Here is a 25,643-nt window from a genome sequence, read left to right on the forward strand (position 1 = left end):
GACTAGTGGAAAAAATAAGAACACTCATAGACACAGCAGTGATATTGAATGTTGGACTTGAATTCAGGAAGTTTTGAGTTCTAATCTCACTTTGTACTCTTATTAGCTTTGCAACTTCAGGCAAGTCACTTAACCTGTCAGTGCCTCAGTTGCCTTTTCTGTAAAAACAAAACAAAACACCTCAGTGTTGTTGTGAGATCAAATGAGATAATGCATGGGATAATGAGATAATGCATGGAAAAGTGCTTGGCAAACCTTAAAGTTTTATATTTGCTAGCTATTTTTTTGTTAGATGAATATTACAGTGATCAATAAGTGTGCAAAGGGCTAGGGAAAATTTTTTTTTTCTTTCAGGATAATGGTTTTGAAAATCCAGATCTAGCTTCAGAGATATTCCAGGGGAGAGGCTATGCCATTCTGCCTCTGTATGTAATGTTTCTCACTTGTTCATTTGATGATGCTTTCCATGATTAGAGCATACTATACTTTTTTTCTTGTTGTTGTTTTTTTGCTTTTTTGGAGGGCAGTTGGGGTTAAGTGACTTACCCAAGGTCACATGTCTCCTTTTTGTGTTAAGTGTCTGAGGCTGGATTTGAACTCAGTTCCTCCTGACTCCAGGGTCAGTGCTCTATTCACTGTGCCACCTAGACACCCCCACACCATACTTTTTAAAGTCCTTGCACCCACTTGCTTGCTTCCCTTACCTGGAATATCTTCTCTTTCTTGTTAGTCTTTCCTGACTCCTAACTCATCCTTGATTTTCCTATGGAACTTATCAGCAGCCTTACATTTACAAGACATCAGTATATAATTGCATAACAAATTGTTCACTATTGTCTTATAGTAGTTTTTTCCCCAATAAAATTGTAAACTCTTTTTTACAGGCAAGAGGCCTGTCTTGTATATCTAACGTGTCCCCGAGCAATGCCAATCCATAATAGACATCTGGCAAAAATACTTATTAGTTGATAGGAAACCCTTTGAGGGCAGAGGTTATCTTTTTTTTTCTTTTTTTAACTTTGAATCCCCAGAAGACACTTAATATATATTTTGAATTGTTGGTTGGTCTCACTTAATTCCTGCAATATTCCTATGAGGCATATATAATGTGTTTCTTCATTCCCACTTTGTAGATGAGGGAAACTGAGGCACAGAAAAATTGTAATTTGTTTAATATCAGCACAATTCAGAGAGGGAGTGTTATTTAACTTCTCAGTGGAGATGTTACTTCTTCACAGGTGGTACAAACACCTCCTCTTCCCCCACAATGTTTCTAGATTTGCTAGTAAAATAAATTTTTGTATTAATCATTCATTAAAATTCATCATTATTTGAGCCTCTGTTTTAAAGTAACAAAAACAAAAATGTTCACCAGCATGATATGAACTTTTGGCAACAAGAAAGTGGGCAAGGCTTTTAGAAATTCTTCCCAAATTCTTTCTGAAGTAACTTCGTATGAATAATTTCATTTGCATGCCAATAGTCTGGCTTCTAATTTTTTCTTAAATGACATCTTCAGAAAGACACTGAATAAGAATCTCATTGGCAGACTGGGCACAGACTAGCCTAGGAAGTCCAGACTGCCCTAAGGAGTGTAGCTGAAGTGACATTTTACAAAAAAAAACCTGTGGAGAAAATTTCACATCATATGTTGCAATAGGAATAGGGTTGGTGAAAGCTTCCTACCCTTCTGGCATGGTCACAGATGCCAAGTCTCGACCTACCTCAGTCATGTATGTATATAAACCATAATATAGTTTTTCTGAGACTCCTTGAAGTCGTAAGTGTTGAGGAAGCCACTCAATTTTCTAGTAGGCTATCTTCAGAGTGTTTAAATGTGAGTATTTCAAAGAGTGCTTTGTAGAAGCTGAGTTCCAAACTAACACAAGCATGAGAATTAATCAACATTCTAAGAAAGTATCCTGGAATGTCCTGGCAATGATAGAGGTGCCAAATGGTTAATGAGTAAACATGCCTTCAGTTTTATTTTGCACATCACATTTGTCTTTACTGACTGAACGCTTACACTGCTTCCTCAGTCCCTCCAATCCCCTCCCACTCTGCTAAAGCAAAACACCCACCAACTAAGAATAGTGGAGATTTTCTCTGAGGGAAGTCAACTTCTTGTATAAAAAGTATGTAGTGTCTAATCAGCTGCATTGGGAGGGTGGAACTCATTTCATGTGAATAGTTCAAAAACTGCATCTGTCATGCATTGCCTGAGATTTAGTTGAAAATGCACCTTTCCACAAAGGTTTTAGAAAAAACATACCAAGTGTGAAATGTGTATGTGCATCTATGTACATATATATGCATATAGACTAGTATATGAAGAGTACATATGAATGTATTAATTTACTTTTGGTCCTGTTTGTGTGTGATATATATGTGCACACACACGTAGTGCCCAGAAATGTTAACAATTTTAATTAATAACGAAAAAAAATGAGGACTGAAGTATCATATCCCATTAACATTACTTCTCAGAAATCTATAATGATAATAGGTCATTCATCACGTCTTGTTCTTAGGCTATGGACTCTTTGTGCTGCTTTGAAGGCTTAAGTAAAATGTGTTTTTGGCATATTATTTTAATTCTTTTAAACTATACCCAGGTGGCATTCATGACCATTACTATTAGAAACATACAAATTTGTAGGCATCAAGTGTTTTCTGCTTGTTCAGGGGACCAGTGTTATCAGTAACTTGAGATATTTAAATAGTTCAGTTCCTAAGAACTGTGTTGTTAAATAAAACATGCAGATTCTCAGCTGACAGAGGATTTCTAAAGCATCTCTGGGGGAGAAAAGGGATGGACAACTATGATTGAGAGGTTAATCAACTTGTTTCCATCTTATCTTTTGTCTTAGATTTTTAACCGGAAGGTCTGATGTTTCTGGATTTGAGGAGGAATAGTTGCCCTATTCAAAATGCTTAGAGGAAATGTGTCACATAGATGCTGGTGTAAATGGGTTTGTCAGGCTCTTTTTGCTCCTTGACAGAGAAGATGGGCACTTTAAGAGGAAAAAAGGAATTTGTTCTACAGGATTAGAATGTTTGCAGCTCTTAATCTTTGCATGAGCCATATGGCTGAACAGTTGGTCCTTTGCTCCCTGCTAGAACTTCCCTTTGTTTCTCCTGCAATTTAAATGTCAGTACAGATTCTTCACTTCTAGGGAGATCTTAAGGAAAGGAGTAAAATGTTAGTAACCAGAGTCATCTCTTTGAAAATTCGCGTGGCTTACAAATTTTACTACTGCTGATATTTTTTCATGAAACCTCATTAAAAAAAAATTACACAGGACACTGTACTTCTGCAGAATTTGTTTAGGGAATATTGTTAGGCCTTTGCTTACTGTTGTAGAAGAAAAACTTTGTACTCACTCCATATTGTTCATAAAGTCTGTCAGAGACAATTTATTGATATAGAAGCATCCCCCCCACCCCCGCCCTGCTCTCTGTAATTCTCTGTGACCTAGGCAATTTCCAGTTACATTTTATACTAATCATGGAACAAAAGACAAAATTCCGCGCCAAAATATCCACAAAGCTGTATAGTTCAAGTTTAAGGTTTTTGATTTACTTAAATAGAATAGTTAATTCTAGCATACCCTTCATACTCCTCTGCCTTTTACCACTCCCTTTAAGCCTTCATTTTTTTTTTCCAGTGGGGGAGGGATTTAAGAAGTGATTTGGGAGCTAGCCATTGTGCTGTGAAAGAGAAAAAGAAAAAGAGGGTCATTGAAGTTGTTTTTAAAAAATGTCCAGAGAACAGTAGGAAGTGCTGATAAACAGGACAGCTTTGAAAGTCACACATCTTTGGTTATTTGCTTTTTAAAAAGTAAATTGTATAGAACTTTTTCAGTTTTACTCAATAATCTTTTTCTGCTTTCTCTAAATGGAAATAATACCTTTAGTGTGTTTAAGTTCAGATTAAAAATGATATAGTTTTTCAATCTGGTCAAGGCTGAACAAAATGATACCTTTCATAACTGAGCTAAACAAGTTATGTAGGAATAAAAAAATAAGAAATAACCCTTTCCCACTCTTAATTTGGTTGTCGCCATATTGTTATTGTTGTCATTTGTCATTCATTCTCAAAGAGGACCATGACATCAGGGAAGTGATGCTATGACATGAAAGTGAATTGGATTTAAGTGAGGCAGGGCTGTGTAAGGTCACCAGCCTCACTCTCTCCTCTGGAGCCATCTGGGTCCAATGACCAGATATGGATAAAGATGACTGGAGATGGCCTTGGATGCAGTGGAAGATCTTGGTCTTCTTAAGCTAAGATCTTTAACAGGTCTTAGTTTGACTGAGTCAAGGCCCACTCAGTGATTAAGACTAGTAAGAAATGAGGCAGAGAATGGTTGGGTATTGTAGTCACCATAAATAAGACAAACTCTGAGAATCTTATTCAGGGAATCTAAATCCTTGAGCTTGGTTAAGCTTTCTATTCAAGGAAAACTAGTTAGGTTTTTGATTTTGAGAATAAGGACTTCAGATACAGGCGACTTTTACAATAGTTATTCTTTTTTTTTCTTGCTTTTTGGAGGGCAATTGGGGTTAAGTGACTTGCCCAAAGTCACAGGGCTAGTAAGTGTGTCAAGTGTCTAAGGCCAGATTTGAACTCAGGTTCTCCTGACTCCAGGGCCAGTTCTCTATTCACTGTGCCACCTAGCTGCCCCACAATAGTAATTCTTAATATTTTATGACACAGCTGAGTCCTTAGTGCTGTATACTTTTATATTATGCATACTTGTATTATAGTAGCAAAGTAGTTGTGGGAATAAAGCACTGAGGTTTTTTTTTTTAATTAAGGTAAATTAAGTGATGGTTTTTGGGGTGTGTTTGTTGGCTCCCAGGTTTTGATGAAAAGTCTAGCTAAGTTCAGAATGGCTCATTTCCCTGATGTTGACCTCTGGGAGGTGATAAAATTTTCTGGATAGAGTAACAAATGACAGAAATGGAGGGGATTGCAGTGGGCATTTGCAGAGAGCATGTTTACAGGAATGAAGTCACTAATGTCTTGAAGTATCTAGATAGGCCCAAAGTGCGTTAGAGGTAGCGGTGCATAGTAAATAGGGAAAACCATTTACAAGAAGAAAGTTGAATAGATAATATATCAGTAATCACCCAAAAAGCAAGTAATAATTAATGATGATGATTGATAATGATAACAATAAGTACAATAGTAACTAGCATTTCCATGGTGCTTACTACATGCCAGGTATTGTGTTAAGTGCTTTACAATTATTCTCTCATTTGATCCTTGCAACAACTCTTCAAGGTGGGTACTATTATGGTTCAGCCTTTTTCAGTCTTGTCTGACTCTTTGTGACCCCATTTGGGGTTTTCTTGGCAAAGATATCAGAGCAGCTTTGACATTTCCTTCTCCGGCTCATTTTACAGATGAGGAAACTCAGGCAAACAGGGTTAAGTGACCTGTCCAGGGTTACTAGCTAGTAAATGTCTGTGGCTGGATTTGAACTCTGGTTTTCCTGACTCCAGGCCCCACCAGGCTGTAGTTGCCATGCCTCCTTGCTGCAAAGAGGGGCAATGTAACACATGAGAAAGCATGCTGAAATTGGAAAGGCTATGTTCTCCCACTAAATTAGCTATGTGATTTTTGCCAAGCCACTTACCATCCCTGAACCTCAGTTTCTATCTCTGTAAAATGGGATAAAAACTTACCTATGTGTTGTTAGGAATATCAAATGAAATAGTATAAATTCAGTTAATCAACCATATCCTTTGCAAAGAATTTTGTTAGATGCTGGAGCTACAAGGATGGTAAAACAACATTGTCCCTGCTCTGAAGGAAGGTGTCTAATAAAGATGATATAACATGTTTATTCCTAAGCAGAAGGCAAAATCTAGTCAAAGTGCTCTAAGAAATTTGATGAGAGCAGGACTTTCCACTGCGGTGGGGTATGGGGGTATGGGGAGAGCTGGCTATTCAGCTGGGCCTTGAAGGGCAGTCCTTCAGCAGGTATACTTAGACCTGGGAACGAGTGCAATTCTGGCATGGGGAACTGTCTGGGAGGATTATGAGGCAATGGCTAGTCTAGTCTGCCCATTTTATAGAAAATATGCAGGGGTGTAGCACAAAATAAGGCCGGTACATTAGGAGGTCACTGGCATATTGTGAGGGGCCTAAAAATGCTAGGATTAAGGATTTTTTTTTTTTTTGCTAGAGGCCCTAGGGAGTCACCCACAATTTTTTGAAATAAGAAGGGAAGGAAGGCTGTCTTCAATGCACCTTTATAAAAAGGTTTCTAAATTGTCAAGTACTTTAAATAGAAATTAATTGTTATACAAATATAAAGTATTAGAATTTCATCTCTTCATTACCAGCAACAGCTCAGGTTTAACATTTTTTTTTAATTTTGGGTTGGAGCGGTGGTTTTCTTTCCTTTCTCCTCAAGACAGTTGTTAACAAGCAGAGTTAATAAGCAGAGTGGGCACATCCTACCTGATGTGGGCTACATTCACTGGAAGCATTGGCCACTGGGGGAGTGGAAGCATTAGGGAGGAGGGGCCAAGGTGGGAGACATTACACCAAAAGTTCTAAGCAGGAATTCATCCAAACTGAGTTTTAACTAAGAGTGGTTGAGACCCCTGTCCAACACTTAACTTTATGGCCCAGGTTATTCTAAAAGAGGGTCCCAGGGATCCAGACACTAGGTATTTGGAAAGTTCCTTACACCTAGTTAATAGGCTTCAACCTTGGGTATTTGGAAAGCTCCCTACATCTAGTTAATACACTTCAACCTTTCCGTTTCTTATCTGCTTCCTGCCCCTGGGAGATGAGTTCCACTTTGCTTCCCTAGAATTCCTTCAGGAAGTGAGCTCAGCCTGCCTATGTTTGGGAGTTCCTGTTTGCAGCTGGTGTGTGTGTTTGTGTGTATATGTGTGTGTGTGTGTGTGTGTGTGTGTGAGGCTGGGGAAGGGGGGAGGGGAGGGGAGTGCTATTTTGACTGGTTCTCTGAACTCCTATATCTCTTTGAGTTCCTACCACACAGTTTAGCACTTTCATTCTGTCTCTCTTCTTCAGTGACATGTGTGAAGCTTGGCTCCCCCCTGCTCCCCCTATCCTCCATTTCGGTTCTGCTGTTCTCAGCCATGTGGTGGTTGTGTGCCAATGGGCTCACTTGGAAACACTATTTGCGTGATCAATAAAAACAGCAGGATGTATTGAAAAGCCCAGCTGTTGTTGGTCCTTCATTTTCCAAGAGGATCGTGACATCAGGAAGGTAGTGACATGACTTGCTCGTGAATTGTATTTAAGTGAGGAAGGGCTGTGCAAAGTCACCAGCCTCACTTTCACCTCCAGAGCCATCCAGGTCCAGAGGCCGGATATTGATGGATGACTGGTGACAGCCCTGAAAAGCCAGGCACACATTCACTGAAGGCATCTTTTGATGTTTCAGGTCCCTCTGCTGTGAGACTCTTGAGACTGTTTGACTTCCCCAGGGAGGTCCCCATGCAGCTTCTCCTGGCCATCTGTGCTGTGTATGATCCATTTAGTCAAACTTCTTTAAATCTTCCCCTCCCCCACTCCCAGGCATTAGCCTCTTTAGCCTTTCTCAGTTAAATCATCTCATTCTACCTCCATCCCTTATTGGTCTCCCAGTGGGAATGTGGGTGAATTGCAACATCATCTCTCTAGGGAGATGACCGATGGCCTTTCAGTTAATCTTGTTGGTTTTGATTAGGGTGCACTCTATGCACTTATGTCTTTGGCAGCATTGGATGAGAAGCATGACTATGAAGATTGAGCTAGAAATTTCCTTAGGATCCTGTTCCCTTTGAAAAAAAGTTATGAAATGTTTTCTTTTGAATCTCATATTTACTATTTATATATTCATTGTAGTTTGAATTTGACATTCACTGGAGAGGGAATGAGTTCTGCCTGGGGAGCCTCAGGACCTGGGTTCAGATCTTGCCTCTGACCACTACCAGTGTGATGTTGGGCAAGCCATTTATCCACTTTTAAACTTAGTTTCTTTATTTGTAGAATGGGAGACTAGATGTGGCCCTTTCAGATTTAAATCTATGATCCTATAATCTTTTAAAGGATGAACCTTGTTTTTAAATTTCATTTTTTTTGTTGGACTTTCCCATTTGAGTTTGTGGCCTTGTCAGTTGTCTATCAACCTTTAAGGAAGAAAATAGCTTTAGTTCCTCCCTTTGAAACCACTGCTCTTTGAAACAGGGAATCTGTAGGCTTTTTTTTGAAAGTATGGCTATATATGAAGTTCTAAAAGAGCATTTCTGCAAAATTGCTTCTCTCTGTTATAGAGAAAGCATATCATAAGACTTGAGTGCTGGTTGCATTTTAAAGTAAATCAAAGGAAATGTTTTCATAGATGCCTTAAATAGAGCTTTTCCTGCGTCCTCTGCAGTCTTCCTCCAGAGACCCATTTATATTTCCTAACACGTCTACCTCTCTGCAGCATGGAAATGAACCTGGATTCTCAAGGGCTATATGGGCAGAACTCAAGCTCTGGAAGGGTCCTCCATCCAGGAAGGGTTTCCAGCATGGCTATGGGCTCTGAATCTAGATATCTGTTGTCTGAGGTCCTGAGCTTCAACACCAGAAGGTTGGTTAGCAGGAAGTGATAAATTATTTTGGCCCTACTAACTCATGAAACCATCTATTGGGAGACAGAGAAGAGATGAATGATAGTCAAGTATGAACGTCAAAGGACTGAGAGTTGAAAGGATTCTTAGATACCATCTGACTCTGTCACTTACTACCTGTATTACTCTGGGAAAACCTCTCTACCTCTCTGGGTCTCATTTTCCTCCTCTTTAAAAATGAACGGATTGGACCAGATGACCTTTAACAGCCTTTCCACCTCTAAATCTATGATTTTTGCCCAGTCTCCCATTTTACAGATGAGGCAACTGAGGTCTGAAAGGTGAAGTAACTTGCCCACGTTCATGAAAACTAATGAATAGCAGAGCGCGAACTTGAGCCTATGCCTTCTGACTGCGAATCTAGTGCTCTTAAAGCAAACCAGTAAACATAAAAACAAAGCTCACTATTACATTGTTAAGTAGGCCTTGGCCATAGGTCTCCAGGGATCATAATATCAGGAGTTGGGTGAGTGGTGGTATAGTATCAAGAACACTAGAAATTGGGAGATGAAGGTTTTAATCCTGGCTCTGTCATGAACTTGGCCTATATGACTTTCTGATCAAGTCACTGACTCCATTCTGGGTCTCAGTTTACTCATTTGTAAAGTGAAGATTATGTTTATTCTGCCTGCCTCACAGGATTTTGTAAAGATCAGATGGGATAATGGGATGTGAATGGGTTTACACTTTCATTTTATTCATCTATTTATTTATTTATTTATTTATTTATTTTTTATTTATTTATTTATTTATCTATTCATCTATTCATTTATTCACTCATTTATTTATTCGTTTATTTATTTATTTATTCACTCATTTAATTAATTAATTAATTGATTAATTAATTAAAGCAATCGGGGTTAAGTAACTTGCTCAAGGTTACACGGCCAGTTATGTCTGGGTGTGGTGCTGAGTATCTGAGACCGGATTTGATCCAAGTCATCCCGACACTGGAGCCGGTGCTCTTACTCACTGAGCCACCTGGCCGCCCCTAAGCAATTGGGGTTAAGTAACTTGCTCAAGGTTACACGGCCAGGTGTTTCTGGGTGGGTGCTAAGTGTCTGAGCCCGGGATTTGATCTCCAGGTCTTCTCAACACTGGAGCCAGTGCTCTTACTCATTGTGCTACCTGGCCGCCCCAGGGTTTACACTTTTATATTGTATGGATTACTATTACCCTAGATGGAGATGTGGCATCTTTGGGTAAAGGAAAGGTCTAATTGTCAATGGAATTCAGAGGTATGTATTTGACTTGGTAACACTTTTCAGGAAGACTGCTACATACAACAAATGAAAACTTGCCCCTGCAAATGTGTTATCAAGTGTTTTACCACTGACTATGTACTTGTATGTAATGTGTCAAAATGTTCATGTTTGAAGAAGGAGTTTTAAAATAGCAAAATCAGATTATAGTGTCTTAGGTAGATTAGAAGGGAAACCCTTAGCTAAAAGAGATTTTTTCCTCTTAAAATATTTTGCCCACACAATACTTTTTGGGTCTACTAGCCCATAAATGCTGGTGTGGAATTCTTAAGGGAGGACAACTGTTTAGTCCTTTCAGTTGTGTCTGACTCTTAATGACCCCATTTGGACTTTTCTTGGCAAAGGTACTTGAGTGCTTTGCCATTTCCTTTTCCTGATCATTTTACAGATGGGGAAACTGAGGCAAACAGGGTTAAGTGACTTGCCCAGGATCACACAGCTAGAAAGTGTCTGAGGCTAGCTTTTAACTGGAAGATGCTCCAGATTCATTGTTTTATCCACTGTGCCACCTAAGGGAGGACACTTTAGAGTAAAAGAAAGGAAATAAAACTTTTGATATAAAAAATTACTACAGATAATATTTTAAATGAATACATAATTTTATTTACCATTTTGGAAAGGAAAAAATCCTGCTAGAATCAACATGTTCTCATAGATGCCATGTTGTCATATTGAGTGAAACAGCCAAGTTTTTCAAAATATAATTAGGGGAAATTCTTGGATAGAACTTGATCTTAGTGTTGAAAAATACTTACCCAAGATATCTTTTTACAATGATTTTTTTTGACACCTGGAAAGCTTCTGTTGGAAATTCACATCTGCTGCTGTGCTACCAAGTCTAAGCCAAGAAAAATGCTTTCTCTGGCAGGGCTGACTCTTTGGGTGATTTATGGGTTGTTGGCTTTTTTTTTTTCAATTTTAGTTCATAAATATTTCAACCATTGTTATAAATCTGGAGAGCCAGCATGGTGACGGAGAAAGGTTTATTTACTGCAAGTCAGAAGGCCAGGAGCCCAATCAATCATTTTACATATAATCTGTATATATACGTACATATACATCTTATACATCTCCTTCATTGGAATGTCAGACCACTGCTGACAGGGATAGGTTCACTTTTTTCTTTGTATCACTAGCATTTAATGCAGTTTCTGGAACATGGCATTTACTAAATGATGTAGATTTATTAATGGCTAACTTTGATCAAGTAATTTTAATCTCTCTGGACCTAGATTTCCAGATCTTTAAATACATGAGAATCTACGGGCCTGCGGCTTCTGGGTAGACGTAGGGAATGTAGGGAAAAGAAAAACAAAAGAGAACTGAAATGACATCGTCTCGGACTTTATGATGCATTGTTCTCTTCTACTTTCTACCTTTGACAGCTCTTATTTGTACATTATCTACTGCATGGATTTATGTCGTCCCTTCTTCCCAAAAGGGCTAGGTGCTCTTCGGTAAACTTAAGGCTTTCAGTTGAAATGAAATTGAGAATGAGGAAGGGAAGAGGGAGAATAAGAAGATTAGGCCGGTCCTTGAGGCAATGATTATTGTTAATCTGATGGAAGCCTGCCAGGGCTCTCTGCTGGAATAACCTCTGAAGACAGTGACGATTTTCAGTGACCTTCAAAGGAGGGGCAGGTGACACTTCTGGGACTTCCAGATGCACACACATGGTACCACCTTCTTGCACACTTCTCCTGTGCCAAGTTTCACTTCTGTGAACATTCCTCCTGTGAATGTCCAGTTATATGGTGTTTGTCGTATCAGGCAGCAGTCTTGCTGCAGGTGTGATTTGAGAAGGTCGAGTGAGTAGAAAGGGATTTCCTGAGTGCCTCCTAAAGGCAGCTGGGTGGTTCAGTGAATAGAGTGCCCAGCCTTGATTCAGGAAGACCTGACTTCAAATCAGGCCTCTGACACTTGCTAGCTGTGTGACCCTGGGCAAATTGCTTGAGCTGGAGAAGGAAATGGCAAACCTTCCCAGTATCTTTGTCAAGAGAACCCCAAATGGGGCCAAGAATTGGATATGACTGAAACAACTGAACAGCAACATGCTAAAATCAAAGCACTGTGTCCAGGGAAGATTCTGTTAAGAAATATTCCTGATATTCTAGCCTCACTGGGGAACCTGCGACCTCAAGGCTACATGTGGCCCTTTCGTTCTTCAAATGCAGCCCTTTGATTGAGCCCAAACTTCATGTGAAGTTTACTTTACCAACTATGGCTGTTGATTTTTAGAGGCAGTTAAATGGTATGATGGCTAGAGTTTGGGACTTGGAGAGAGGAAATCCTGAGTTCAAATCCTGACTCATACACTCCTGGGCATGTCACTCAAGTGTTCTTGCGGCCTCAGTTTCCTTAAGTGTAAAATGGGGATAATAATAGCTCCTACATCCCAGGGTTGTTGTGAGGATAAAATGAGGTAGCATATGCAAAATGCTTAGCAAACATTAAAGCACTCCATAAATGCTAGATATTATTATCTTAGAGGCAGTATAGTATAGTAGCTGGAGTATAACACATGGAATCAGGAAAATTTAGATTGGGAATAAATTTCTTTTAATCTAACTAAACCTATTCTTTTTTTTTCTTTTTGGAGGGGGGAGGGCAAGGCAATTGGAGTTAAGTGACTTGCCCAAGGTCACACAGTTAGTAAATGTTAAGTGTCTGAGGCCGGATTTGAACTCAGGTCCTCCTGACTCCAGGCTCGGTGCTCTATTCACTGTCACCTAGTCCTCCCAAATTTATTCATTTTTTAAATGGGGGTAATAATATCTGGAGTGCCTACTTCACAGAGTTGTGGGGTCAAAATCAAGATGATGACTATAAAGCTTTTTATAAATTTTAAAGCATTATATAAAGTCACCTATTCTTTTTATGGAATAGCTAACATTTAGCACTTTAAGGTTTGCAAAATGCTTGACATATGTGAAATTATTTGAAATTTGCTTCAATAATTCTGTGAGGTAGGTTATTCCCTTTACAGATGGGGAAACTGAATCTAAAATAGGTTAATTGACTTGCACAGGGTCACATAACCACAAGTGTCTGAGGCAGGATTTGAACTCATGTCTTTCTGACTAAAGTCCAACCCTGTCACACTGTGCCACCTCGCTGCCTAGAAGGGCAGCTTTGGGGGTTTAGGAGTATCACTTCCATTAAGATTTCCTTGACCATTCTGGTCTCTTCCTTTTCTTTTTTCTTTTTGGAGGGCAATTAGGGTTAAGTGACTTGCCCAAGGTCACATGGCTAGTTTTTGTGTTAAGTGTCTGAGGCTGGATTTGAACTCAGGTCCTCCTGACTCGAGGGCCGGTGCTCTATTCACTGAACCACCTAGCCTCCCCTGCTCTCTTCCTTTTCTTAACTCCTATAGCACTTAGACCTTATTTTGCTCTTGGTTATGTGTTTAGGTATTTCAATGATCTGTGCCTTGGCAGGTGGTTTATATAAGTTATTATGGCCAAAAATACTCATTGCCTGGTGGCTTACTTCTGATGAACCCTTACACACTTATCCAGATGGGTCTTCAGACAACGCACACATGAGTGTGTCTCTGGGCCTTCTCTTGAGATCTTTCCAGCTTTGGAGGCTCTGTCAGAGCTTGTGCTCCATTTTACCTGAAGGTACAGCTTGGCCTTCAGGAACCCAGGGTTCCCATCATATCATGCCGGAACATGAGAGTAATGAGAGTAGCACTCTTATTACAACCTGTCATATCTCTGATTGTTTGATAAATGTTAAATTTATTTTCTCAACTAAATTGTAAGGTTCTTGAGAGCAAGGAGCATTTCACTTGAATATTTACTACTTTTTAAGTTTAAGACCCTGTGCTAAGCTCCAGGGAATGCAAATATGAAACATGATATATAGTTCCTGCCTTCAAGGAGCTTACAGTCTACTACTCTAAGACCGCAGTTTAAAATTCTCTCATTAGCTTTCCTAGAGTAGGTCCAGAAGATCCAGAAAATGTGTTGAAGGATTGCTTTTGCAACCTGAGTGAACATTTCTCTGAAACTTGTATTTCAGAGTCAAATATAAATTAGTTTTGATTAATATATTGTTTTGCCATTTTTTTTTTTTGGAGATTCATTTCACCCTTCTTTTTAGCCATCTAAACCCAGGAGAGCCCTTGTTATGATTTGAACATTGTTTCTAGCTTATTTTTCCCAACTGTTCCCAGACAAAGTTTAATGTTTCCTGGTTCCTCAATGAATCCTTTTCATAGTTTGGGTAAATGATGTAAAACCATCTAGCCTCTGAGTATGTATATCCTCTTTCACTAAAAGCAGGAAGTGAGGGAAGTTATTAGAGGACTTTCAGGACCATCATTGTACTCTGGGTCTTTGTCAGAACAAAGCAGTTTGGAACAGTCTAAGAGTATTCCTATCTAAGGAGTCTGGGATTATTCTTTGGGGCCACTGTTTGAATGTCATATCTGGACCATTTTCTATCAGCTTTTCTAACTATTAGCGTCAGTAGGAACTATTGGTCTTTCCAATACATTCCTTCCCTTCTTGTACCCTTTTGTATAAATGAACTGTCTTTCTTATTGTTCCTCATACCTGTGATGCCAGCTCCCATTTCCGTGTCTTTGCGCCCTAGCTATGCTTGGAATGTACTCCCTCTTTACCTTTACCTCTTAGATTTCCTAACTTTGTTCAAGGTTCAGTCCAAGTGCCACCTTCTACATGAAAGCTCTTCTGATCCCTCAAGCCCCCAGTGTTTGGTTTTCACCAAATTAACTTGTATCTGTTTTTTATTTACATGTCTCCTCTAGTAAATTGTAAGGTGCTGGAGGGCAAGGCTTGTCATTGTATCTCCAACACATAATATGTGCTTTTTTGGGTGACTGATTAATCTTGCTAGCCATACACCAAATATTTCTTTTTCCACTTCTGTTTTTGCCTGTGGGTGGATATATATGCATGCATATACACATTCAGATATATACTTTCTTTTTTTTTTTCCCTTTTGGAGGGCAGTTGGGGTTAAGTGACTTGCCCAAGGTCACACGGCCAGTTTTTGTGTTAAGTGTCCAAGAACAGATTTGAACTCAGGTCCTCCTGACTTCAGGGCAGGTGCTCTATTCACTGCACCACCTAGACGTCCCGACCTATATGCCTTCTTGATCTTTTCTCTCTTCACATACATCTTTCTTTACCTCTCATCCATATTGCCTCCATTTTCAGCCCCAAATTAAATGCATGGGTTTTTATCTTTTCTTTGGTGGCACTCTGATAACCCTGGTGAGGGTATAAAGAAATTTTTTTTTTATCAAAAGCTAAGTTTTATTGGTCATTCTACTTCCAGTTTCTCCTGTATCTTAATAAATCTTATCTTAAATCTTTATCTTAATACATCTCCTTATCTTAATAAATCCTCTAGACAACTGACAGTAGTCTTACTAAAGCACAGGTCTGACTATGTTACTCTCCTGATAAATAATTTTCAGTGGCTCCCTTCTGCTTCTAGGAAAAAAATATTAGGTTCATCTTGACAGTTAAACCTTTTTGCTCTCTATCTTTCCTACTTTTTTCTACACTAGATTGCCTCCCTTAGTAATAATTAAAGGAAAAAAGTGGTGTCTTGACACTCAGACTCCTCCTTAATTTTCCTTTCTTCTCTTTCCATCTCCCTAAGAGGGGAGAGAGGAGAAGAAAGAGTACTTTGACTACTTTAATCATCCCTTCCCTTTTACTCCTTGCATCCTTTCTCTTATTGCTAGGGAACTCAGCATCCATTTCCTTGCAGTGAGAGCAGGGAGGAAACCAACCAATCAGCTAACCTTATTTAACCCTCTCATTGTTAGTCATCGGGATAAGGAGATGGTAAATGGGGGAAGAGAGAAGAAAGAGGAAAAGAAAGGGAATAAGAGATACATGATATAGTAGGGATGTTGTGAAGAGAAAAGTGTTTTTCCCCCTGCCCCAGGTGCTTTTATCATCCCCCTCTTACTCCTCTCTTTCATATCTCAGTCTTATTTCATCATCCACAGCTGCTTCACCATTTCTTCAACCATCAACCTTAGAGGTAAATTGGTGTGGTGGATGGAGCATTGGACTAAAAATTAAAAGACTTTAGTTCCTTTTGGGGGGGGGGCAATTGGGGTTAAGTGAGTTGCCCAAGGTCACATGGCTAGTTTTTGTGTTAAGTGTCTGAGGCTGGATCCGAACCCAGGTCCTCCTGACTCCAGGGCCGGTGCTCTATTCACTGTGCCACCTAGCTGCCCCTTTAATTCCTTTTTTTAAAAAATTAATTTCTCCCTGTTACATGTAAAGACAGTTTTTAACATTCATTTAAAAATTTTTTTGAGCTCCAAATTTTCTCTTTCTCTCTCACCTTCTCCTTCTCTGAGACAGTAAGCAATTTGATATAGGTTATACATATTCAGTCATGCAAAACGTATTAAGAGAATTGAAGTCTAATCTCAGCTCTGACACTGGCTGGGTGACCTTGGGTAAATTATTTAATTTTTGTGAAGTTGTTGTCTTGCCTGTAAAGTGAGGATGTAAAGTTGGATGATCTCAAAAAGCTTATTGAAGTTCATGTTCCTGCCTTTCCTCTTCCATCATGCTAGAACCCCTAACTCAAGCCATGACAACTGTAACCAATGGCTTGGTGTTCGGGGATTCTCCATTCCCATTGGGGAGTTTGGGAGTTGGTGTAGTAGGAGTCCTGATCCTTTGCCTGGGGCTACAGATGGGGGAAGATGTATTCCAGGTACCCCAAGTTGAAACTCAGTTTATTTTACCATACTTTGTACTTCATGGTGCTTGAGTTCTGTGATACTGATAGTATAATACATACTGTATCTATGAAATCAGAATGGACTTGTGATTTAATTGGTGAGAAAACTCCCTCTATCAATGCAGGTTGATATCTTGCAATTAAGGGTTTTAGAAAGTTAAGTGACTTGTTTCATGTCACAGTCACTATGTGTCAGAGGACTTGAACCCAGAACCTCCTAGTTGTAAGGCAAGTTGTCTATCCACAATGTCATGTTGCTTCTCATCTAAGATATACTATAAATACAATGTGCACTTCCTTCCTCCCTCCCTCCCTCTCTCTGTCCCTCCATCTCTGTCTCTGTCCCATCCATCCCCCCTACCCTCGCTGCCCTCAGAACTAAAGCAGCATTTAAATTATTTGTCTAGGAAAATGTTTTGGATTCCAACTACCAATTTTATCAACATATTTTGGGAGTACAACCTCCTTGTAAATTGAGAACTACCTGCAAAATAGTATGGTTTGGAGGAAAGAGCATAAGGTTTAGCCAGGAGATTAAGTCCCGGTTCTGGTGTTTTTAGTAAGTGGGACTATGGTTAAATCACTTCAGATTTCTGAATCTCAGTTCCTGGATCTGTAAAATGGGGATAATGATACCAATTTTTCTTTGTTGTGAGGAAGGTTCTTTATACACCTTAACATAAACCATTTATTTATTTATTTATTTTCTTTTTGGAGGGCAACTGGGGTTAAGTAACTTGCCCAAGGTCACACGGCTAGGTTTGTGTGTGTGTGTGTGTGTGTAAGTGTCTGAGGCTGGATCTGAACTCAGGTCCTCCTGACTCCAGGGCTGGCGCTCAACTCACTTCGCCACCTAGCGGCCCCTAGAAAAATGGTGTTCCTGTAAGGCCTGGGTGGTTTTTTTTTTTTTTTTTTGCTTTTTTGGAGGGCAACTGGGGCTAAGTGATTTGCCCAAGGTCACACAGCTATGTTTTTTGATGTGTGTTAATTGTCTGAGGCCGGATCTGAACCCAGGTCCTCCTGACTCCAGGGCCAGTGCTCTATTCACTATGCCACCTAGCTGCCCCATAAACTTTAAATGTCAACTATTTTATTACATGAGGTGGGGAAGGGAGGGCAGCAAATATCATAAAAGGAGTCAATAGGCACGGAAGTAATTAGATAGCTGGCATTTTAATTGATGAGTTGCATTTTGCCAGCATTAAAGCTGCTTGGAGATTACTTCCCTTTGTCATAGGATTCCATCTGCATTAGTCTGAAGTCAAAATTATTTAGCTAAAGCAAGCAACTGTGAAGAGGCACATGAAGTTTGCAAGCAACTGTGAAGACACACATGAATTTCAGGTTCCTACATTGTTACCCTTATGTTTCTTGCTAATATCTATGGTATTGTTACATGGATATATAATATAACATATTATAGAATATCTATAATACTCATACTCATAGTATCTTACTTTTTCTCTAACCAGGTTATTTATATACATATATGTTTATATATAGACATTATAATAACATGCATGTGTATATATGTACACATATACATATTATCAGGTAAAATCATATGTAATATATATAACCAACAATATCTTTCAACAATATTTTGTAACTAGGTGTCAGTATTTTATTAGTCCATATATAGGCTATGTTTTTCCTTTCCCTTCCCAGTTTTGACTTTTGTTAAACTTAAATGCTCCCTATATACTACCTCGCCCCCCACCCCCACCGCCAGCAATTGCTTTTTTGTATATTTTACATATATGTATTTCATTTCAAAGATAGGTGATTTATATTCAGAAGTAGAATATATCTGAGTCCAATGGAGTCAATGTATAGCATCCCCTTTCTCTTTCATCCTACCCCCCAACAAGTTTTACCATATCATAATGTCCTTAGTAGCTGCCTTTTTAATTAATGCACTTGAATAATTTTCAGTTTACAAAAATACACTCATATATATATATATATATATACATAAGATACTGTGCTCAAATTTGAGATGAATACATATTCCTAAGGGCTCCATTAAATGTAGCTGCCAATATTATTCTCAATTATACAACAGGGAAGAAAATTGCTAATCTCAATTCATTGGCCAACCATTTTCGAACTTTTGTGGAGCTCATATATTTGTAGTATTTTTCTTTGTCTTTAACATAATTGGGGAACCACGCTAAAGCCATTCTATAATTCTTCAGCATTTATTTTTAGTGAATGACCTGCTCTAAATGACATCAGAACCTTAAGGGTTGTTAACTCTGAGTTATCCATATATCATAAGTGAGACCAAGTTTTGCTATTTCAGCATTCCTTCAATCAATCCAGTGTTACATGAAACCTTCTGTGTACATTGCAATATTTTCCATAGGTTGGCTACTTATCAGTTATAATTTAGAGAATTATATGGGGCAGCTTCCCATAGAGAACGATTGGTAGCCCTTCAAACCCTGGTGTAAAAATATGGAATCATATGTTTGCAGATTTGGGCATCATAGGATCATAGATTTAAAGCTGGAAATAACTTTAAAGGTAATTTAGTCCAGCCCCTCCTGCCCCCCTCCCCTCCATTTTACAGCTAAGGGAACTGAAGCCCAGAGAAGTTGTGACTTTTCTAAATTTATAGATTTATAATAAGTTTATATGGAAAGTCAGAGCCAAGATTTGAACCTGGGTCTTCTGACACTAAAGCCCACACTTCCTCTTTTAGAGGTCATTTCGTCTAACCTCAGTTCAAAGCCTGACTGCTATTTGCAAAGCAGTCATGTAGCCTTCCCTGAATTATCTCTAGTCAGGTTTGGGGAACTCACTGCTAATGAACTCTTTTCCGTCTCAATACATTCAGTGTTGGGCAGCTGTAAATATTAGGTAAATGTGGATAATTAAGCTAAAATTAAAAAGCCTTCCTGTAATTTCTACTCATTGCTCCTAATTCTCTTCCCTGAGACCCAAGTGCAATAAATCTGATTCTTTTTCCATAGGACAAACTTTCAGTTAAGTTAATACAGTTAACATATCTTCACACACCATGTCTTTTCTTTTCCAGGTGAAATATCCCCCATTTGTTATTTTTTTCAACTTGCCCCAGGTGGCACACAGATTTGTGTTCTTCCCATCTTGATCCCCCTGCAGCATGCTGTCTGTCTTGTTCGTGTCCTCCTGGGATATGATCAAGGTAGATGAAGTACAACAACAGTAGGCCTTCCCTCATTCCAGACACTATTTCTGTGAAGTGAAGCTTCAGGTCGTGTTCTCATTTTTGGCCAACACACATACACTGCAGTCTGTTTAAAACCTTTAAAACATTTCCGCACAACCAGCTTTGTAGCTGCTGACCTTGTGAGAAAAAAATCCATCAAATTAAGGATTCCATGGTTAATTCAACTTCATGTCTTTTAGCTTCTTCCAGTGGAGGGACAACACCATCTCCTACAAATAATGCTGGGAGTGGACACCCAGAATATGTTGCTATTGTACTAGTTCCAGTTTTCTTCATCATGGGACTTTTGGGAGTCTTTATCTGCCATCTGCTTAAGAAGAAGGGCTACAGGTGTACGACAGAAGCTGAACAAGATATTGCAGAAAAGGTTGAAAAGATAGGTAAGTGACCCCAATTTTTTAAAAAGAGGAATTCCTCTTCCTTTCCCCCCAATCCTTAGTCAGCCAACCACACACCCTGATTCCTTGGTCACTTACTGATTTTTTAGAGGGTTAAATGAAATCTGTCTGTGTAAACTCCACCCCACTGCTTCCAGCTCTGCCACCTGGGGCTAAGGAGAATAAGTCTCATTTCTCTTCCTTGTGACAACTGTAAATATTTGAAAACTACTTTTATATCCCTTCAGTGTCTTCTCTTCTCCAGGCTAAACTTCCCCAGTTCCATCAATCAATACTCACACGAGTCCCCATCCTTTTTGTCCTGTTAGAAAGACAATCTCAGGTCAGGACTATTTAGAGCAGAAATCCATAATCTTTTTGTGTGTGTGTGTGTGTGTGTGTGTGTGTGTGTCACGGACCCCTCTGACACTTGGGAGAAGCTTATGGTCCCTTACTCAGAATAATGTTTTTAAATGCCCAAGATAAAATATATTAGGATAACAAATGAAGCCCAATTAATATTGAAATAGTTAAAAAAAAAAAGTTCACTGACCTCAGGGCAAGTAACCCTGATTTAGAGACTTACATTATCAGAAAAAACAAAATCACTCTCACATATATCTGAATTTCTCACTTGCTTCATGTGACTATTTTATATTATTCCAATGCAGAAATATTGTACTTTTAAATGAAAATACCCAGTTTAGTAAAAGGATCTAGGAGGATGTCTATAGGCCTTGAGTTCCTTAATGTCTTTTTTGTTTTGCTGTGAAATGATCTCAATTGCATATTTTTACAAATAAATAAGCTTGAATGTTAGTTTTTACAGTATTTGTATAGAAGATAACATTGTGAAATACAGAAAACCAGTAAAGGTTCTTACTTATATAGAAATCTGGTGAATGAATAACCATTTAAAGGTCGTGTTTTTTCCTCCTTCATTTAGACAAAAGGTTCAAACTTTAGGGAATAACGTATCTTCCCCCCCAGTTCAGAAATTTGACTCAGAGGATGGGACAGACAGGCCCTTTCCCTGAGTTTTGTAACCCTTTGATACTGTTTTGGCAGAAAGGGGCCCTTTGGCAGAGGACATGGGTGAGACAGGCAGTGTGAGGGGAGAGGCTTGCTCTTCCATGGTCAGCTGACCGAGCTGTTATTTTTTCCCACCCCCCACTGCCCTTTAAAGGCTCGTTGCATAATGAGTCATGAAAATTATGAGCAAACTTAGAAGGAAACCTCAGATAGTGTTTGTAAACAGAAAACTGCACTTCCTCCTAGTGAGTGTCCTCTCCCAGTTAGCTCAGGATTTCTCTTTTCTACAAAGTCTAATTTGTGCCTTTCTATAAGGAAGACAGCAAGTACACTCACTCATTCTTGGCAGGTCCAAGTTTTGAGGTTTCTAAGATGCTGTCATTTGTAACATGGTTCACTGTAACAAATGAGTCTGAGCAATTTATAGGAAAGAGAGGCTTTTATTTTTGAAGGTTGAGCAAAGCTGGGCTGCTGGCTGCCACTCTTACCTATAATGGCCTTGTACATTTGAATAGAATTCATGTTTCCTTATTTAACTTCTGAAAATGGACAGATTCATTTTAAAAGAACATGGGAAACAATTTTGAGGATGCTGGCCAAATGGAAATTACAGCCATTTGGGCAGTTTTGAAATGTTTTCAAATGGTTCCAAGAGTGTTTTTGAGAATACAGTAGGCACAGAAATGATTGTTGTCCAATTAGAAAACAAAAGACTAAATTTTGAATTGGAATGGTAAGCCAGGAATTGGAGTACAAAGCAAGAAGTTTATTTAATTAGCTTCCTTCCTTCCTTTTCCGTTAAAGTCTAATGTGGAAAATGATGTAACTTAAAAAAAAGTTGATGACTTAGAATAAATGCACGAAGGTATTGTTTTGAGAAAGCACTAGGGGATTTTGCAGTCAGTCAATCTAGAAACATTTAGTAAATATCTGTGAAGCAGCAGATACCTCGCTTATGCACTAGGGAGACAAAGAAAGGTAAAACAGTCCCTGCTTTCAAGATACTACAGTCTGATAATTAGACAATAATATACAAAAAACTGTATAAATAAACTCTGTACTAGCTGAGTTGGACATGAGCAACAGAGAAAAGGCACTGGAATTAAGGGGGATCAGGAAAAGCTTCTTGTAAAAGGTGGGATTTTAGCTGGGATTTAAAGTAAACCAGGGAAGGCAAGAGGCAGAGATGATGAGGGAAAACATTCCAGGCATGGGAGACAGCTGGTGCAAATGCCCAGAGTCTGGAAATGGAAAGTCTTGCCTAAAGAAAAGCAAAGGGGCCATTGTCACTGGATGACAGAATATATTTGATGTGGTGGTGGAAGGTGTAAAACTGGAAAGGTGGGGAGTTGCAAGTTATGAAGGGCTTTGATAAATGCCTAACACAGGAAAAAAGGAAACAAGCATTTATTAGGCTAAGAACTTTGCAAAGATTATCTTGTTTGAGCCTCACTATGACCTTGGGAAGTAGGTGCTAAAGTATCTCCATTTTACAGTTGACGTAACTGAGGTTTGCTCAGAATCACACAGCTAGTTAGGTATCAGAGGCTGGATGTGAACTCATAGTCTTTCTGACTTCAGACCCAGCATTGTATCCACTGCATTTGTTTTTAACAAAATATTTATATTTGATCCTGGATTTGATAGGGGGAATTACTTAAAAAAATTTTTTTTTCTACTTATTAACTTGTTTCAAATACTGTTTCAGTCAAACACATATGTCCATGTTCTTGGCCCTCACTAGGCTAGGCTGGAGCCTCTCTAGTTAGAAGGTAGGTCTGAGGCTATCACTCTCTCATTTCACAGAGGGCACATCTGAGGACCCAGGAGGCTAAACAGGAGACATACCACTTGAACAGATAAGAGGGAAAGCCCAATAGAACCATGAGAGCTAACCTCAGTGGAAAAGACTGATCACTTGGGTTGAGCTGGGGGCAGGAAGAAATAGGGAGCCAGAGGAGGTGACTGACAGAACCATAGGAGAGGTGAGAACTTGGACAACGGGACAGACAAAGAGGAGACACACATTGAAGGCAGGATTCAGGGGCATCAGCCTCAGCCCCAGCCCAGTAGCCTTGGGGGGATTTTAGGGAAGAACCAAGAATCAAGAAGACATTTCAGTCCTTTCAGTCATAGAGTTTTAGTTGTTGGGGGTAGGGCCAAGGCTCTTGACCTCTGCCTTGAGGCCCCTCTAGTCCAGGGTGGCTCTTATGTCTACCACAATATGCAGAAAAACCATGTATATAAAACTGGAATTTATTGCGGTATGTGTGTGGGAGGAGAGGGAGGTTTGACATGGTCAGATGTGTAGTCTAGGAAGATCACTTTGACAGTCAAGACAAGGATGGATTAGAGTGGGGAGAGACCTTTGGCAGGCAAACCCACCAACAAGTGATTACTATAGTCCAGGTGGTGAGAGCCAGCACCAGGGTGATGGCAGCGTCAGAGGAGAGGAGGGGTTACATGGGAGACATATTATCAAGGTAAAATCAGGGAGCCTTGGCAACAGATAGGATATAAGGGGGTGAGAGGGAAGAGTTGGAAGTGACAGTTGAGTTTTGATCCTAGGTAATTGGGAACTAGGTGGTCCATTGAATAGAGTGCCGTGCCAGGAGTCAGGAATACTGGAGTTCAAATTCAATCCTCAGACAATAGCTTAGGGACCCTGGGTGAGTCACTTCAGCTCTGTTTTCCTCAGTTTTCTCATCTGTCAAATAAGGATAATGACAGTTCCTACATCTCAGGGTCATTGTGAGGATAAATGAGATAATAACTGCAAAGTGTTTAGCACATAGGAAGTGCTATGTAAATTTTATTGTAATTATCACTGGGTAGATGGCAGTACCATTAGTATTATAGGGAAGGCAAGAAGAAGAGAGTATTTGGGTGGAGAGGTAGTGAATTCAGTTTGGACATGTTGAGTTTTTAAGGTGTCTTTGGGACATACAGTTCAAGATATCCAGTAGGTAGTTATAGATGCAAGACTGGATTAAGACAGCACATTTTAAAATATAAACAAGCAGTTAAGGAGAAATTCAAGAATAAATATTGATAATAGCTTTATTTTATTTTGTTATAAAATAATACTGAGGAAATATCTGAATGCTGCATTCCTGACAAATCCAAGGCAAATTTAGGAAATTCAGACTTTCTAACCACTTTACTTAGTTCATTGGGTACCCCCTTTATTCTTTTTGATGGGTGAAGTATCCCTCAATTTAAGAGTGAATTTAAGAAATTTAAGAATTGTAGAGGTGATTTGCTAAAATGATGTCTCCTTTTTTCTTTCAGAATTGAATGACAGCGTAAATGAGAATAGTGACACTGTTGGACAAATCGTCCATTACATCATGAAAAATGAAGGTATGGAAATCTTAATTATGTGATAATACATTAGGCAATATGCTAATAGTATTTAAAACCTCTGGTAGTTTAAAAAAATCTTTAGAACAAATTTTCAATAAGAGAAAAAATTGTAAATGCCTTTGGTAATGTTATACCAATTGAAGCAGCCAGCCTTTTGAGTAGTCAGCCTTTTTCTGTAACTATAACAACACCTCATTTAATTAACTTTATGTGGGAGTGAACCATTCTACATAAATGAAATTTTCAGATAACTAAAGGTTCGTTTATAAGCACCAAAAGTTCTAGGGGAAAAAATTCGAGCATTTTGGATTGAAATCTTTTTAAACGGATCTTACCTTTCCCCACCTTCTTAAGTAATAGCTTATAATAAAACTAGGGCAACATGGTTACTAAACAATAATTTGTATAATAGAATAAAAAAGGATATAGAGCAAAAATGCTTCTTCCAACACTGCCATCATCATCATCATCATCATCATCATTATTTTCGAAGGAGGAAAGGCAGGGCAATTAAGGTTAAGTGACTTGCCCAAGGTCACACAGCTAGTAAGTGTTAAGTGTTTAAGGCTGGATTTGAACTCAGTCTTCCTGACTCCAGGGCTGGTGCTCTATTCACTGGTCACCTAGCTGCCCCCATCATTATTATTTTAATTTGGAAGGCAGTGTGGTATAGGAGAATTTTGGTGACATTAATGATATGAGCCTATAATAATAGCAGGTTATGGTATTCGTGGTTACAAACTGCTTTACATCCGTAATACTTTGTTATTCTCAAGTTAACCAGTTGGGTAGGTAGGATGTTTATTCTTCTTCACATTTTATAGATTGGGACTCTGAGGCTCCAAGAAATTGTCTTGTATCAAATTATATCCCTTAATAAATATTAAGTATCTATTATGTGCCAGGCTAGGTGCTGGGAATACAAAGGCAAAAGTGAACCTGACCTGCTTTATATACCTGATAAGCTCCTCAATGAACTTATATATCCATTAAGTG

General features: G+C 39.0%; 1 protein-coding gene across 1 annotated transcript in view; it reads left to right on the forward strand.

Annotated features, from left to right (window-relative positions):
* The window catches only part of RELL1 (RELT like 1), a 73,893-nt gene that overhangs the window by 6,940 nt on the left and 41,310 nt on the right, over positions 1-25,643 (forward strand). The window contains exons 2-3 of the mRNA XM_069068641.1: positions 20,052-20,252; positions 24,573-24,644. Coding sequence (XP_068924742.1) covers positions 20,052-20,252; positions 24,573-24,644 — 273 coding nt within the window. The remainder of the gene's footprint in view (positions 1-20,051; positions 20,253-24,572; positions 24,645-25,643) is intronic.

Source organism: Petaurus breviceps, unplaced genomic scaffold (assembly GCF_028583685.1).
Source record: "Petaurus breviceps papuanus isolate PSGF00001 unplaced genomic scaffold, PetGlider_PUasm1.0 140, whole genome shotgun sequence".
NCBI classification, from domain to species: Eukaryota; Metazoa; Chordata; class Mammalia; order Diprotodontia; family Petauridae; genus Petaurus; species Petaurus breviceps.